Raw genomic sequence first — 16,165 nt, 5'->3', positions numbered from 1 at the left:
ACGCGCCTCGGGCACAGAGCTGAGCCGGGAGCCGGGAGGGCCCTGAGCCGCGCGGCGCTGCTTCAGCTCCAATGGCTTCAAGCACGCGATGGGCAGCGCTGCGTGTTTAGTGCCAGGGTGCTGCGAGGGCACGTTGCTGAGCCAGAGCCCAAAGAGGAGAGGCTGGATGCCAGGAGTGTCTGGTGGCCATTTTCAATTGGCGCCTTGGCGTCTTCCTTCTTCCACCAGCCTGCACAGTGGACTCGGTACAATGAGCTACAAGGCACTGCCTCCTGCTGCCTGCGCTGCCGGAGGTGAAAGAGAGGATTGTTGGGCTGTGTGCAGCAAAGGACCTGGATGTGAAGGAGGGAAACCAAAGATTGATGAGTGGTCATTGCATCTCAGCTGTGGGTCTGGGCTCAGCCCGTGCAGCAGCACCTCGGGGCTGGGGCCGAGCCCGGTGCCCTGGGCTGTGCTGCCTGCAGGAGGCTGCGGGGCTGTGGGGCTGGGGCAGCCGCTGTGGGACAACAAGAGCTAGTTGTAGGTTACTGTTCATGTTTTAGTGTTAGGTGTAGGTTTCTGTTCCTGTTTTAGAGTTAGGCATAGGTTACTGTTCGTACTTAGAGTTAGGTGGGGTCCTACCAGCAGATGGCAGCAAACAGCGCTCACTCGGTAAGCACTCGTCTGCTTTCTCACCCAATGACATGAGTGCTGCTTCATGAGTGCAGAGGTCTGTGACATCTCCGATGGATGGGATTTGCATCTTGTGACTTCTCTGTTGCAGATTGTCGAGGAGCAGAGCGTGAGTGGCTGTGAAATGCAATTGGGCTTCATGGAAACAGTCTGGAGCTGTGTCTGGAGCTTCCTGCGTGGCCATTGTAAGGTAGGTGTGCCTTACTGTAAGCGTGTGCTGAAGCAGTGTTGGTTAAGCACAGCTCACTCCTCTGTCTTCAACAGATCAGCTTTCTGCGCACTTTATTTCTGTGTCTGGCGTTGTAGAGCACAGCAGCAGCAAGACAGCAAACACGTCCACAACCAGGTACGTGAACATGGGAAACTTTAATTCTGTGAATAATACTGGTATTAATATTAATAAGGCAGTGGTCACGCATGTGTGATGGAGCTCAGGGATAGGTTTATTCTTGTTTGTTAAGCTCTTCCCTTATTTGACGTCCACCCGTCCTCTCTTGCTTCTCTTCCCCCCACCTGCAAGTGCAGCAGTACTGAAAGCTGAGGGCTCTTTTCCTAGGCAGGCGGGCAAAGGCAACTGAAATGCAAGTTTGCTGTCCCTCTTTGTTCTCGCATCAGTAGGCCCTGGATATCTTCCCAGCACCTCTCTATGTCAGCCTGGAAGTGTTTGCTCGCAGGAAGTAACCCCATTGCAGTGCCTGAGACTAATGATGCCTTTTTCCCCCCTTACAGCACGCAGCCTCTGTGAGAGCAGTGGAGCAGCAGCTGTCTGCGCTATGGCTGCTGAACTGCATTTCTCACCACCTGAGATCCCTGAGCCCACGATATTGGAGAACATGCTGCGCTACGGACTCTTGTTTGGAGCCCTTTTCCAGCTCCTGTGTGTGCTGGCCATCATCCTGCCAGCTTTCAAGTCCCCAAAGGCAGTAAGTAGCGCTGTGTGAGACTGATAGGAATGCTCAGGCAGTCGGCTGGGAGGGAACTGTCTGTAGCTGTTGCCTATGGCAGTGTGCCCCGGCACTGCTGAGAGTGCCGCACTTGGTTCTGTCCTTCCTTCCGCACGCCAGCAGCCTTGAGCTGCCAGCTCATCCTATCCTGCAGCTGCTGCTGCGCCCTATGAGCTGCCAAGCAGAGGGTCCACCCTCCCAGCACGGACCGCCTTGCTAGAGAGGACTTTAGGCTCTGGTTTGCATGGGATTTTTGGGAACTTGACAGATGTGGAGTTTCTAATGTGCCCTGAGGTCAGGAAGGCAATTTCCTGTGCTGGTCTCCCAAAGCTGCTCGGTCAGGTGACTTGAGCTCCCAAAGCAGCTGTCAGCCAGTTGTTAGAAAGTTCCCTGACTGTTTCCCAATTGCTTCTTGCAGGACTCAGAGGGTTTTGAGTCTAAGATGTGGGAGATGGTGAAGAAACCCAAGGCAAGTGCTGCTCAGCTGAGAAGCAAGAAGGAAAGCAAAAAGAAACAATAAGGGCTTGAGCAGGAAGGCACAAAGGACAGCAGAATCACCTGGAATGCTTCCTCAGAGGTGCACCAAAGGACACACACTGCATGGTCTGGTTTTCAGGCCTGGTCGTGCTTTCCCTTTCATAGACTGCGGAGAGGAACTAAGGAAGCTTTGTCTTTAGTCATTACCAGTATCCCGCCTATTTGATTTCATATTGAAATGTATTTTTGATGCATTTTGCATCTCTCTATTGCAAATAAAAGTGAAACAAACATTTGAATGGTGGTGCTGCCTCTTTCATTAGCTGCTCAAAATGTGCCTGGCTCAGGCTGGCAATCGCAGGGTCCTGATGTGGTCGGCTTCACGTCCCTCCTGGAAATGGAGCTGCTTGTCCCACGTTTCCGTGTTGGTGTTCCCAACTGGTGGCCTTTCAGCCCATCTGGAACTGCTGGCGATGAACTGTGAGCATCCCTTGTTCTCTGAGGGCTGAGAGAAACAAAAGCAGCGTGGGAGGAAGAAAGGTGTCCCTGCGCCTTGAGCTTGTCTCTATTCTGTACTTCTGTAGATACTGTATATCTAGAGCTTGTTCTTTGAGAATGATGACTGCTTTGTTTGATGTGTAGTTTCTGGCCCTCATTCGTCCTATTAATGCGATAGAACTGACAAACTTGTTTGTGTTTAGGTTGTTTGTATGCTCTATTTCTTATTTTCTCCGTATATGCACTGTCCCCATGATTTCCTGTGCATGTGATTAATTCACATGACAATAAACAGAAGAGACACTCTCCATTTCTTAGGAATGATGCTTAGGTTCACGTACAGATGAGCTTCTTAGTTTTAGAGGCTTCAGGCTTTGGAGACTACCTTGGTTTGAACAGCAGAAGGCATCAGTGTTCACTTCTCAGCAGCACCAATCTACAAACCTGAGTAATAGCTGCTTGTTGCTCTGTTTCTGCAGAGCCTCGCAGCTCCCCATGCACTGATTACAGCCTTTGGAAAGGCAGCCAACTCACTTTCCTTGGGAAGCCACACAGATGTGAACCGTAATAGCCCATTGACTTTAGAGATGATTGAACAGGACTCTTTGATTAAAGGATACTGTCAGATGCGTGTCTGCCCCTCTATTATCTGGTGCTCTGTGTTGGAAGCTTGAAGCTAGCACATCTTGCTCTGCTGTTTTCTGTGTGTCCTTTTCCAGTTGGCAAGCTCTGACTGCTAGAACCCAAGATGCTAAAGCAATATTTAGACTCAAATGCATTTAATGAAAGGAGGCAATCTGTGTGTGTGCGCTTTCTCCAATGAGACTGGCACTGTTCCCTCGTGTCTTTACCAGATAACTAGACTTTATTTCCCATGGCTGAAATATGATCTGTCATCTGCCCTGAAGGAAACAAGCTTTATAGCTTAGGATTCCTTGTTAGTCCAGGTGAAGAAAGCTTTGCCTTCGGTGCCCTGCCTGGATTTTGGTCTTGGTGTAAAGGCTCTGATTGTGACATTCTGACTGCTGTTTTGAGGCTTACCTTTTGTCTCGCACGTGATAAGGATGAAAATTTAGCAGAAATACCTTTTCAGTGGTTCAATACATGCTGGTGATTCTGTGATATCTTTTTCTGGTGTGAGTAATTGTTGTTTAGTGTTGGTTTTTGTCCTGCTGTTAAAATGGGGGTGTTTTTTCTCTACAAAGCCTGATTTAGGCACTTAAGCTTAGAACAACCTCTGTGGTAACAGGCTGTGTGTGGATTCACACTCATCCAGAAACACATGCAGAGGAAGCAGGGATGGTGCTGCTCAGGTCTTACTAAATGTAGGCTCAGCCTGATGTAGATGCATTCCAGCGGAGATACCCAGCACTTACGTACTTTTGCTTTCACATAAATGCCCGAAATGAGCTGGGCATCAGCACGTTGTTAGAAAGCTCCCTGACTGTTTCCCAATTGATTCTTGGAGGACTTGGAGGGCTTTGAGTCTAAGACCTGGGAGATGGTGAAGAAACCCAAGTCAAGTGCTGCTCAGCTGAGCAAGAAAGCCAAGGAAAGCAAAAAGAAGCGATAAGGGCTTGAGCAGGAAGGCACAAAGGACAGCAGAATCGCCTGGAATGCTTCCTCAGAAGTGCACCAAAGGCAACGGACTGCGTGGTCTGTTTTTCAGGCATGGCTGTGATTTCCCTTTCGCGGACTGCGGATTGGAACTAAGGAAGCTGGAAGGGAAGGGCTTCCAATGAATTAGCAGCAAAGAGGACTTCACCTATTTGGGACTTGATATATGGCAAGAGCTGAAGACACTGCATTCCTTTAGGGTCTGTCTCTTCAGGGCCAGGGACGGTCTAGTGTTAGCCTGAAATATGGCTAGAAGGGTCTGGAGAGAGGTGGTGTCGTAGCCACAGAGTCTCTGTAAGGCATCTGGAGCTTCCTGATGCCAGCTCACTGCTTGCTTTGTTTGATCACAAATGAGTCAACGGGAGGAGAACCTGATGTGTTAGGTGCCCCAGAGCTTACAGTGGCTTTGAAGAAAAGGGTTCTGTGGTGGGGCTGCAAGTCTGCCATCCTTTTGCATACACAGACTGCCATCCTCAATTGACAAAAGCATTGTGAGCCCAGGTCCAGCAGCAGCGCTGTGCTGTGTCTGTTCTCTACCAGAAGACTAGCAGCACATTTGCTGGAACCATCAGTGTGAGAAGGACCGCGTTTGCTTCTCTCCCTTGCTGTTGGTGGATGAGTCAGGTGGGCAGCATGAGGAGAACAGAACAAAGCATGCGAGACAAAAGCACTCCGAAGTTGCTTGGAGATCTCAGGACAAAGAAACATGACAAAAATATCTGACACCAATTACATATAATCTTTGTTTCAAATTAAAACAAAAGTAACTTTTTAAAAGTCATGCTGCCTCTTTCTGTTTACTATGAAAGCTTCTTGAGCTCTGTAGAAACACAGGGACATCCATGGCCTGTTCACGAGAGTGACGCGTTTAGGGGAGGCCTTTCAGCTCCTTCGATCTGTGTGAGGGTGGTTGGCTCAAACTTTCAGGCATGCGTGAGTCTGTGCTTGACTTGGAAGCAGCAAAATGTCTGCCAGAACACCTCCACCTTCCTGGAAAGAGGAAACGGTGCAATGTCTTAATTAATTTGCCTCTCATGAGGGATGTTGGCTCCAAGAGCCCCCACGGAGGTAGCAAAATAAAGGCAGTGTTTGTTAATAGGATCGGGGGATTAGATGGGGATTCAGTCAATTGATAATGGGGATTTCTGTAGGCCCCATGGCAAGTGTAGCTGTAGCAGGGAGCTGCCTGGCAGCCACTTGGACTGCAGGAGGAGCGGTGAGCTGGGTGAGCTCTGGCTGGTGTTACTTGGTTCCCTCCCCAGAAGAGGAAAGGAAGGAAAGACTGTGCGGTAAGTCCTCAAATTCCCAGGCATCTATCTCAAGCAGTTTTTCTCTTCCATTTTTGACTGTTCAAGCAGGTCTCCCTCTCTGACCACATGCTGTCCCGCTCACAGTGCATCCTTGTGCTCTTCCAGTGCAAGCTGCATGATCCCTTGAGGCAGGTTAATAAGCAGCTCGTGACCCGAGTTCCAGTTCACATCGTTCAATTAAATCCCTATTAATCCTGCTCAGACCTAATTGACTTTCATTCTCATACATGTGCTTCTCTCTGCTTTAGAGATGCTCTCTGCTGATGTTCCCCACTGGCAGCAGCGGAAGAGCCAAGGCTGTCTGTGAAGAGAACCAGTACTTCCTTCTTGCTGCTCTGGAAGTTTTGAAGCCAAGATTCTTTCCCAGCCTGGTGTAAAAAACATGAAAAGAGCCCTTTGGTGTCTGGGTGCCAGGGAGTGTCAAGGCTCCGTGTGGTGATACTTAAGGAGAAAGCAATGAGGCTGTAGGAGGGGAGGAGGTGGTCGCTGCCTCTGTTCATGGAGGTAGTTCTTCCAGGAAGGTGTTCTGTTGCTCACAGCGTGTTCCTGCAGGGATCAAGATGACTGTATTGATTTTGTTTGCTTCTGAATCTCATGAAGCATTGGACTGACTGCAGCAAGGAAGTGGGATGATGAATGGAGAGTGCTGGCGTTTGGATCCTGGCTGCTTGTTTGGTGATGAGGTTGGCTGCCAGGTTTGGTGCTCTGAAAGGATCTGACCCTCCTCATCCTCAGACCAGAAGGGATGATTTGGCTGGGGCCGTCCCACAAGAGATACGGAAGCAAACCAGTGTCGGCTTTGGTGTGTCTGAAACTGCTGCTGACTGCAGGGCAAAGGTCCTGCTCTCCTCCAGTACCTGTAGCTTGTGGCTTTGAGCAGTTCTTCTAAGTTTATGGAGTGGTTTTGTGGCTTTTGTTAAGTGGATCAGAGCAGTCGCTGGTCAAAACGTCCCTTGTTTGGGCTGGCAATTACAGGGTGATGATCCTGTTGGTTTCACATCTCTTCCTTTAAATTCAGCTGCTTTTCTCATCTTTCATTCTTGGTCTCCCAACTTCACCGCCCACCCCGGTCTGTCACCACACATCAGTGCTGTGCAGTCCCCACCTCTGGTGATGTTCACTTCCTTCCCCTCAGCTTGTGGGGTTTCACTCGGAGCCTGAAGGCCCTTGTGTGGCTCTGGAGCTTTCTGTACCCTGTGTGAACAGCAGCTGGCTGCAGCCAAAGGCCCTCAGACTGCAGCTGAAGCAGAGCCCAGTTGATTCCTGCACAGCCTGGGTCCAACCCACCTGCCAAACACAGAACCATGCTGCTGTGTGAGAGCCTCCAGGCCGGAGAGAAGGATCCCAGCATTAGTCCCCCCGCTTGGCAAACCTAAACCAGCCCTAAGCTCATAACCATGGGTTCCTGATGCTGGCCATGCTAATTGCTTGCTGTCACACCCACACTCTTTGCATGTCTGCCAAGCTCAGTGATTGTAAAATGATAGAATTCCTGAGCTGGAGGGTCCCTGCGAGGACCACTGAGTCCAGCTCCTGGCTGCACGCTTCAATGGCTCCAGGTGGGGATGGCAAAAAGCTGCTTGAGTTCCTGAAAAGATCAGAGCAAAGGCTCTGCTGCATCTGTCTGCGACTCAAACACCACCACTGTGTTATTCATAATAATAATTCCTACAAATATAGTTGGAATTTGAAGCGAGCAAAGCACAGCTCACCTCAGGAACTGAATCAAAGGCTGGCACAGTCTGGAGCACACACCTCTGCCTGTTTTGCTGTTTCCCGGGCAGATTGCAGCTTGATGACATCCAACAGCAAAGCAGTTCTCCTTCAGCAGGTATCTTCTGAACTCACAAGCACCTCTGCACTGCAGAGTAGCCCTGTGTTTAACAAGGCTGTCCATCATTCACACTGGTTTCAGATCTGACATTCCTCTCCTAGCACCCAGGACCAATGCTTAGTCACTTCCCCGTGAGGAGGAATGACTTAGCATTAGGTAGTAGATGAGAACAGGATTCTTTCCTATGTTGCTCCCTTATAAGCTCAATAACCACATGCTGCATGTGGGTAACAAGAGCCAAACAGGAGCCGTTCCATCCCAGACTACACCTACAGATGTCTCCACAAGGTCCGTCTGAAGAGTCTCACAGCTGAAGGTCCTGGGACTGCTCTTCTTCTCTCCAAACACACGGTAGCTGAGGAAAGCTCCCTATTAGCTGAAGAGACCAATTTCAGGACCTTCACTGACTGGAGGAGCCACTGTGGGACACAGGTGTCCCCTCCCACTCACCCTCTCTCCACAGCCGACCATGGTGCAGCTCTTGAAAAGATGACGGAGCTGTCTAAATCAAACCCTAGCACTGACTACATAAACAAATACATGGACTAGCTGCATGAAGAGCAAGCAGCAGACATTGCAACAGCAGGTCAAATGCAACCTCAAAGATTTACTAACGAAGAGTCAAAATGCTACATTTCCATGGGAAGCCTAAAACGGATCAACTCAGGTGTGACAGTGGCTGCCAAGGCGGTTCTGCTCCACACATTGCTGGTGCACTTGCTAAGACACCTCATCTTTGTCTTTGGACACTGGGAAAAGGGGAAAACATTTTGCTACTGGTATGTCATTCTTGGGAATGGGAAAGAAAGTGAGTGTGGGACTTGGGTCACATCACTGCAGCCTATGGAGAGCCCCTGGGGTGTGTAGCTGCCCTGCAGCACCGCACTGCCGCTCCACTGCTCCAACAACACCTACAGCAGCTGTGCACATAAAGATGGCAGACTACAGGGAGTGCCATGCAGGTGCTGCGGGGCTTCATCCCCTAAGCCCGCAGTATCAGCAGTGCCCAGCTGGCTTTGCTGCACAGCCTTATCACCTGAGAGTCTGCAGACTTGGGGGAAAAGCTCAGCAGCTGCGCAGCTGCCGAGGTTCCATGTCATGCCCCGGCCTGCACACAGCCCGGCTCTCCCTGCTCTGCTCTCCCAGTGTTTCCCGCAGCCCCTGTGCTGTGACCAACATGAGCGGGGCTCGGGCCCAACGCCCGCTCACATCCCCAGCAGGCAGAAATAGCACACGACAGAAACCCAGCCTACCTGCAACCCCCAGCAGCAGTTCAATCCTTCATTTCTACACTTGTGCTTCGTAACACCAAACCAATAACGACAGGATGAGCATCTCTTTGAGTCATTTTATAAAAGTATTTGACTTACAGAGATATTGTTACAGTTTCCTGAGTACTGGAAATTACAATACAAGGAAATTTCCACAATTAACTTCATACAGTATTTTACCATCCAGTGCTGCTGATCCCTGTTCATGTCCTTGTTCAATGGAGCAATACACAAACAGTGATGCTGGAAGAAAATGAAGACACCACAAGAATCAGGGGCTGGAGATACCAACAGAACCATGAGCTGAATTCACAGACAGAGCACAGCATGTCAGAATGATGCAAACAAGACAACTTTAACAGGCTTTTCTTTTTCAAGTTTTTTTTCTTTTTCTGGAATAGAAACACATTAAAATATCAGCTCCCGCTGCTTGATCAGATGAAGACATGACGCATTTACTGTGCAGCTTCATATAGGAACACCTGAGCTACCTGGAGCAATAAGGCTTTGTTAATTCATCCATCAGCAGCTCAGCATCTCATTCAGTTTTTCATGTCATTTTCATAAGGCAAACAACGAAACAGAAGTTACTTTCATGTTTGAGAATTGGGATTAGTTGGCAGCTACATACGAGTATGTATTTGTTATGCAGTATGAATTCACACAGACCAGGTTGCTCAAGCAGTGCTGGGAGCAGTAAAGTCATTCATCTCAGCTGGAAGTCCAATATTACCTGCGGTAGCAGATGCTGTGGGGTTATCCACAGCATCCACGGGATGTTTCCTCCGCATCCCCATAAGGAACAGCAAAGTGCACCAATGGTTCATAGGAACAACGTTTTATTTCTACAGAACATGCTATAGAAAAACCAACAGACTTGTTGGCTTACAAAGCAAAACATTTAAGTAAACATTATTTCAGACTTCAAGAACGTCGCCAATTGAACACACTGGCAGTTTTACTTTCCTCTTTGGCCAAATGCAGCATTTCACAGACTGCTTTTCCCAGCTGACTCTTTGTTTGCGGTACATTAAAGTAAGTTCTGGTGCTTGGGATATCCAGCCCACTTTCCTCATCCAATACAGCAGGAAAGACACAAACACGCCACTTAAATTAAAGAAAGAAAACATGGAGTAAGTGGAATCTGAGACTGCAAAAATATATACAAGCATTTATCTTTTTCCTGAACTAAACATTTCAGCCATAAAAATATTCAACAGCTGTACCCTATAGAACTAGGGCTAAGGCTATTTCAATTAGAACTGCTTTGTGTTTTAAAAATATAGGGCTGAAAGCCTTTTGGGTGATACTTATACATCCACGGCATGTCTAGGTTCCCTACGTGAATCATAAATCATTATGCAGAACACAAACTAGTTGTCTTAGCTTAATCTTGCATTATCCTGTTTAATTTCATCTCTCCTGTAAATATGTTAGATAACTAGATTTCACTGTCAGAATTAACATAAACAGAATATTTATAAGGCTTTTTTCTTCTCCTTCTGAGCTGTATACGGTAAAATACCCATCCAGTGCTTTGGAATAGGCAGATCTTCCTCCTAGTAAAACTGTGAAGCAAGGATAGCTTTCACCGCCAGCGAGAAGGTTTCTGAAAGTGCTCGGTAGAAATCCAGAGTTTACGTGGATAAAACCTCAGGATAACATCCATTTACTTACACGCAACTATTGTTAAATAATCCAAGTCAAGTCTACTTTACTATGAAGTGTGCAACAAGCAGAAGAAGCGAAGAACATCACGCTGAGTTCACATTCTTCAAGGTGCAAATCCCAGCTATTCCTGCCCAAAACCTTCTGTTTCTTCAGTTGCAAATAACAGCTTTTCCTTCAGCTGCTCATAATTCTTATAGGCTGGAAGGTCCAAGCGATTGAAACTGAAAACAAAGAGAAACCTTAAGTATTGAACAACAGTTTAAACCACCAAATATCCATTAGGAACACAGGCATATGAACTGTCCTGTTCAGAAGGAAAACTGCATTTGTACCCTCTAAAACACCTGTATCTTGACATGCACTTGTCTATGAAAGTGAGAGTTAAAGCACAACAAGCACCTGAGCAGCGATAACTTTCCAGAACTGGCAATGTATTTAGTAACAAGTCTCACCTAATCTCTCTTCTGTATCGGAAACTTAAAATCTGAGCATCTTCACAAAGCACCAGCGTAACTGAGAAACTGAGCAGAAGCTACATTTTCTCCAGCCAAGAGGGAGCATGAGCATGGCTATTTATTTTCATTGCCAAGATCGAGCGTGGTGATAATGAAAGATCAATCCCAAACTCTTTAAAAAAAGGACAACCTTAAGTACTAAAAGTAGCTTTATGTTTTTAGTGATGTGCAGATCCATGGCGTTTACAATGGAATCAGCTCCACAACAAAACTGCTTTTCAGAAGTTCAACTATTACTCAGCAGAGCTTACTGCCATAGCCCAGTGCTTTGCTTTCACACAGTCTCAGACACTTCCATATCACACCCACTTCCTAAAATCTCAAAGTAGATTTCCATCCATAAGAACAGAACCACAGCAGAGTTTGATCCTTCGTACTTACCAGGTGTGACTTCCAGGTAACCAGTTTTCCTTTCCAACTTTCTCAATGCAAAATTTTTGGGGTCTGTTGCTCCCTGTACAAAAATCAAACAATTAATTCTTAGGTCTAACTGTCTGTGTATACCAGTAGGTAATACGTGACAACAGCGCGTGAAAACAAGACTATAACTACTTGCAGAGCACAAAGACATTTGTCTCTCACTACATCCCTCTGAAGAAATCCACGTAGTGAAATGCATAAATATGAAGCGGTTTTCAAAGAAACTCAACCACTGAATGACATCGTTGGTTTGGTACTGGAAGGGATCTCTGGAGTTTACCTAGTCCTGCCATGTCCAAACCATGGATCAAGTCACTGATGCAAGGCGTGTTCACATTCCATCCATCCCTTTTTCTATCACCGCTCTACCAATATGCAAGACTCAGATTCCATATAAATTCATTAAAAAATACCCTTAAACACACAGCTTGGTCCTTATTAAGAAAAAAGGAAATAACTTGAGCATAAAATGCATTAAAGAGGGCTCGTTACCCGTGAGGTCAGCAAATCCTCCCACTGGTAATCTGCACGTTCCAGTAACGAACTGTAGAAATCTCATTCTCTTCTCATTATCTATTTATTTCCCAAACTGAAAAATAATAATTAACACTGATGTCAAGTTTAATATTGAAATGTTCACTTCCCCATCCCCCATGGGACAGCTGGATTAGCAGTTATCATGTACATTTACATGCAATGTATCTGTTGAGTAATTCTGACTATTGCTCACTAAGCTGTTGCTGTGTTCTTGTGTGGAAAAAAGAAGTCTACAAACCTGCCAGAACCACAATATCTGTCTGCAGGTTCTGCTATCATGCCGGTAGATGGTATTGCCTCTGCCAGTCATTCAGATCAATTTCTTGAATTCCACACAGGAGCACCTTTAGGGAAGAAAAATTTCATAAACATGGAAACTACGAGCTACTACTTTGCTTCTACAGCAAGACTATTGTACTGAAATACTACTGTACTTCAAAGCACCCACAATCACAGTACGCTTGGTTTTAATATTAAACTCTTAAACTTCCACAGCAAATAATAACATCCGTGGCAACAAAGAAGATACACCAGTCATGAAAACGAATGCATTTAGACTTATAAACCATACTTTCTCATTGCCTAACCATACCATTCTGTGCTAGAAATACGATGTTCTGCTGCAGAGTATAATTTGGAGAGACCAAAAGCAGCTAAAACCTGCTCCACTCTGTAATTTGACCATCCGCTGATATTTGGTTCTTATCTCCCTTGCTTTCCAGTCACTCACTCTTCCCTACGTGAATCATAAATCATTATGCAGAACACAAACTAGTTGTCTTAGCTTAATCTTGCATTATCCTGTTTAATTTCATCTCTCCTGTAAATTTGTCTTCACAAATAAAGCGTTACTGAAAGGAAGAGACAAAGCAGTGACATAACTGACTGTTATGGGGAAGAACAGAGCTGGGAGCCGCCCGTCCTGATGTGCATCCTGTCCTTCTGTGCCGTGGGTGCTGTGAGGAAGTGAGCACATGGGAACAGGGTCCTCAGGGACTGCAGGCATGTCCCCGTGGCTCTGGGATGTACCTGAGCAGCTGCCTGGGCTCAGTGAGCCAGCTCAGGGAGCAAAGTGCATTTTGGGGCACTCCACCCTACAAAAAGGTCCTTGAAAGCATCGCAAGGAGGCGACAAAGCTGGTAAGGGCTACGAGGTTCATCCTGTAGGAGAGGCTGAGGACCCCCGGCTCGTCCGAGCTGCAGGAGATGGGGCTGAGAATCCGTCCCGTTGCTCGTTGTGGCTTCCTAAGCAGGGGAATGGCACAGAGCTGCCCGTAACTGATGAAGGAAGCGGGGGAGGGCTGAGAAACGCGTCTTTGCCGTGGGGGTGGTCCAACGCAGGCACGGGCCCTTCTGGGGGGTGGTGGATGCCCCGAGCCCGTCACTGACCGAGTGGCGTTTGGACAATGCCCCGAATGTGGTGCTTAACTTCAGGGCAGCCCTGAAGCGCTCAGGACCCGCTCGGTCCCTTCCGGCTCCTCCATCCAATTTAATTGCCCCCGCATTTGTCCCATCCTGGGGGCGGCCCGGCTGCTGGAACCCCCGGCAGCGCTGCGGGGACAGCCGCCAGGTGGCAGCGCGGGCTGCGGTGCGGGGACGGTGGGCGGTGGGCGGTGCTGGCACCGGGGCCGTTTGCGGGATGTTGTGAGGTTCCTCCCTCCCTCCCAACTCCTTTCTGCCCCCCCCCGCCCCCGAGCCGCGCTGACCGCGCTGCAGTGCCCGCAGAGATGATGATGCTGGCACCGCGTTGTGCCCCACTCCGGGGTGATGGCGTCAGTGGGTCATACCTCGCACACTGGTTTGAAGGGAGCAGCAGGGAGAACCCGCTGGGCTCCCCCCTCATCCCAGCACCACACGTGCCAGGGGCAGCACCAGGCAGGTGGGTGCCAGGCTGGAGGCTTGGGCACATCCCAGGGCACAGATCCCCACTGCTTTCTTCTCTTGCTGCTGAAAGGAGCCAACCAGGATCAGGGACAGGACCTCAACTCTGACCAGCAGGAAAACTCAGGACAATGGAATGCAGTCTGCCAATCTTTTACCAGTTCAGCTGTGCTTTATGACTCATTATTGCAAAGACTCTTTTAGTAAAGTACCACCCTGGGGTATCTAACCACAAAGAAAAGGTTTTTATTAAATTAAAGGGGTTTTTTTTTGTTTTTTTTTGTTTTTTGTTTTTTTTAACATACTATAATAACTACTATGCAGTTCAACTGTCAATCATCCCAGAAAGTTCACGAAGGAGATCATCCTCATCCTTCTCCAGGTCCAAGTCAATTTCTGCTTCCATTTCCCCTCCTGAGATTTCCAAGATGAACTTTTCAGTGTCATCTTCTACAGCCTTGGTGAGCAGGCTGACCTCCGGCAGGGCTGGAGCAGCAGTCTGGGAAGAAGGAAGTCAAAGTCAATGATTGCTCAGGAGATCCTTCCTCTGCAGTGCTTCTCCTTCAGCACTGCTGATCCTGAACCCAACATGGGGGCCAAGGGGCTCCTGAAGGATGTTAACAACCACGTGAAGGCTGCAGAGCACCTCAGGTCTTTTTAACAATGCAGCAATAATGGACAAATTCCTTCACACTACAGAGGAATCACAGGGCTGCAGAGCATTGTGTTCACACTGTCATTCATCCAGCATCCTGCACACAGTGACTACTTTGAAAGGAAACCTGCAGAACATTTCAGTTCTCCACACTTTCTGCAGCAGTTGTATCTCAGTATCAGCCTGACGAGGACAGCACTGACACTTCTTCCCCTCCTTACCAAAGCTGCTTTTTTAGCTGGAGGCTCCTCTTCTTCAGTGCTCGTTTAAATCAGCACAGTGCTAGAGCTGTTACATACCACATTCTATTTGAGCAACAGAAAGTCATTCCTGTTCCCCTACACAACATCCACCCACAGTCTGATTTCATTGAACACGAAGCCATCGTGACCTTTTTGTATCCAGTGCTCCCACGTTAACCTCACAAGTTGTACCTGGTGCCAGCAGGGTTACTGCCTCACTGCCAGATACAATCAGATCAATTCTGAGTTTGAGGAGAGCAAAGCTGTCTGGGAAAGCCATTGAAAGTACCAGGATTGTGAAACATGGCTGCAGCTCTTCACCAAAGGCAGGAAGGTAGGAATGCACTCATGATGGTGGCACATGGTGAGCAGTGAGACATGAGAACATGTGAAGAAATTGTGTCACTGTGTCCATCTTCAGAAGGGACTCACCTCTGCGGGTGCAGAGACAGCTTTGGGAGCAGCCCTGCTCCATTCCACAGTCTTTTCCTCTTCTCTTCCAGGTGCTTTAAAACAAGGAAAAAGAAAATCACTTGGTCAACAGCAAGCATAGAAAGAAACCTGAGTGCCAGCGTTTCCTCCATGTGCTTATTTCCTCACATTCAATAACAAAGAACACGAGAGAGGCGACATCTCGCAGTCCATACAGTATCCAAGCTCTTCCCTCCTTCACATGCTGTCTCTTCACAAAGCCTCTCTCACCTGCCCAATGAATAACTCACCCCCCTGACCTTTCTGACAGAGGTTGGCCCCCATGTTAAAAACTCAATCCAGGCTTTACAAACACGTTTACATATTAAAACAAGCAACACGCCAAAGATGAAGATAACCTTGGCGTCAACACACAGAACATGCCACACCAAAAACATGGCAGAAAGAAAGTACAGGAGAAACTGAATTACAAAACCTCACAGCGAATGAATTTTCCAGAATGAAGCAGGCAGACACCACGGATTCAATGGAAAAACACATGGATGGACATCTGGCACTACCTGCCTTTGCATTTGGTAAGAAATAGCCCAGGCAATTCTAAGCAAACTCCATTTGCTTGACAGGGGAAGCACTTCAGCAGAGCAGACAGTGAAACACCTCGTTACCTGCTGGCTTTGCGATCTGCTGCATCCGCAGGGCTTTCTCCTGCTTGATTTCTTCCAAGCTTTTAATATGCATTTCTTCCAATCGCTTGATTTTACGCGGTGGCTCTTCCAGTTTCTCGTTACCAGGCTCAGGTGGAGGGAAAATTCTCTTCTTCTTGCGCTTATCCTTAGATCTCTTCTCAGTAAGAACCTCTTCTACTTTTTGCTTCTCTTCTTCCAGTCGTCTCTTCTTCCAGATCTCCCCTGCTGGCTTGGCACCCTTCTCTGTCATCATCAAGAAAGGAGAAGCGTAAGGATTACAAGAAATTCCAACGAGAGCTCAAGTTTCCAGATTTGTCATAATATTACAGAATATACGTGTTCCCAACAACAACGCTCCTGAGAAAGAATAAGCAGAAAGCCTAGAGAATCTGTGCAGCAAACACCGATGACCATTTACCTCTCCTTGGTGCTCTGTCAACCTCGATCTTCTTCCCCAGCCTTTCTACGAGGCTGCGCTTCAGCGGAAGGCCACTGACATCAGCT

General features: G+C 47.8%; 1 protein-coding gene and 1 long non-coding RNA gene across 6 annotated transcripts; one reads left to right on the top strand and one right to left on the bottom strand.

Annotated features, from left to right (window-relative positions):
- Positions 1-491: 491 nt before the first annotated feature.
- Positions 492-2,392, top strand: LOC146757007 (protein MANBAL-like). Of its 3 annotated transcripts, XR_014936970.1 has the most exons (5): positions 492-651; positions 764-862; positions 937-1,018; positions 1,402-1,595; positions 2,035-2,392. XR_014936970.1 is itself a non-coding variant. In XM_085523415.1 (4 exons), the coding sequence occupies exons 3-4, from the start codon at positions 1,446-1,448 to the stop codon at positions 2,134-2,136; spliced, it is 252 nt and encodes an 83-aa protein (XP_085379541.1). In that variant the 5' UTR covers positions 660-862; positions 937-1,018; positions 1,402-1,445; the 3' UTR covers positions 2,137-2,392. The 3 variants fall into 3 exon arrangements, 2 of the variants coding, with proteins under 2 accessions (XP_085379541.1, XP_085379542.1); XM_085523415.1 differs by lacking the exon at positions 492-651 and having other exon boundaries at positions 660-862; XM_085523416.1 differs by lacking the exons at positions 492-651; positions 764-862 and having other exon boundaries at positions 869-1,018.
- Positions 2,393-8,680: 6,288 nt separating this feature from the next.
- LOC146757006 (uncharacterized) lies at positions 8,681-12,401 on the bottom strand. 3 transcript variants are annotated; one of them, XR_014936976.1, is made up of 5 exons: positions 12,005-12,393; positions 11,722-11,818; positions 11,191-11,263; positions 10,301-10,515; positions 8,681-9,730 (listed from the first exon to the last, which is right to left on the bottom strand). It is a non-coding gene; the product is annotated as an uncharacterized LOC146757006 (long non-coding RNA). The 3 variants fall into 3 exon arrangements; XR_014936975.1 differs by having other exon boundaries at positions 8,681-10,515; positions 12,005-12,399; XR_014936977.1 differs by lacking the exon at positions 11,722-11,818 and having other exon boundaries at positions 8,681-10,515; positions 12,005-12,401.
- Positions 12,402-16,165: the final 3,764 nt, after the last annotated feature.

Source organism: Coturnix japonica, chromosome 24 (assembly GCF_054131305.1).
Source record: "Coturnix japonica strain WE chromosome 24, WE-NBRP24, whole genome shotgun sequence".
NCBI classification, from domain to species: domain Eukaryota; kingdom Metazoa; phylum Chordata; class Aves; order Galliformes; family Phasianidae; genus Coturnix; species Coturnix japonica.
This window is presented reverse-complemented; position numbering and strand designations above follow the sequence as displayed.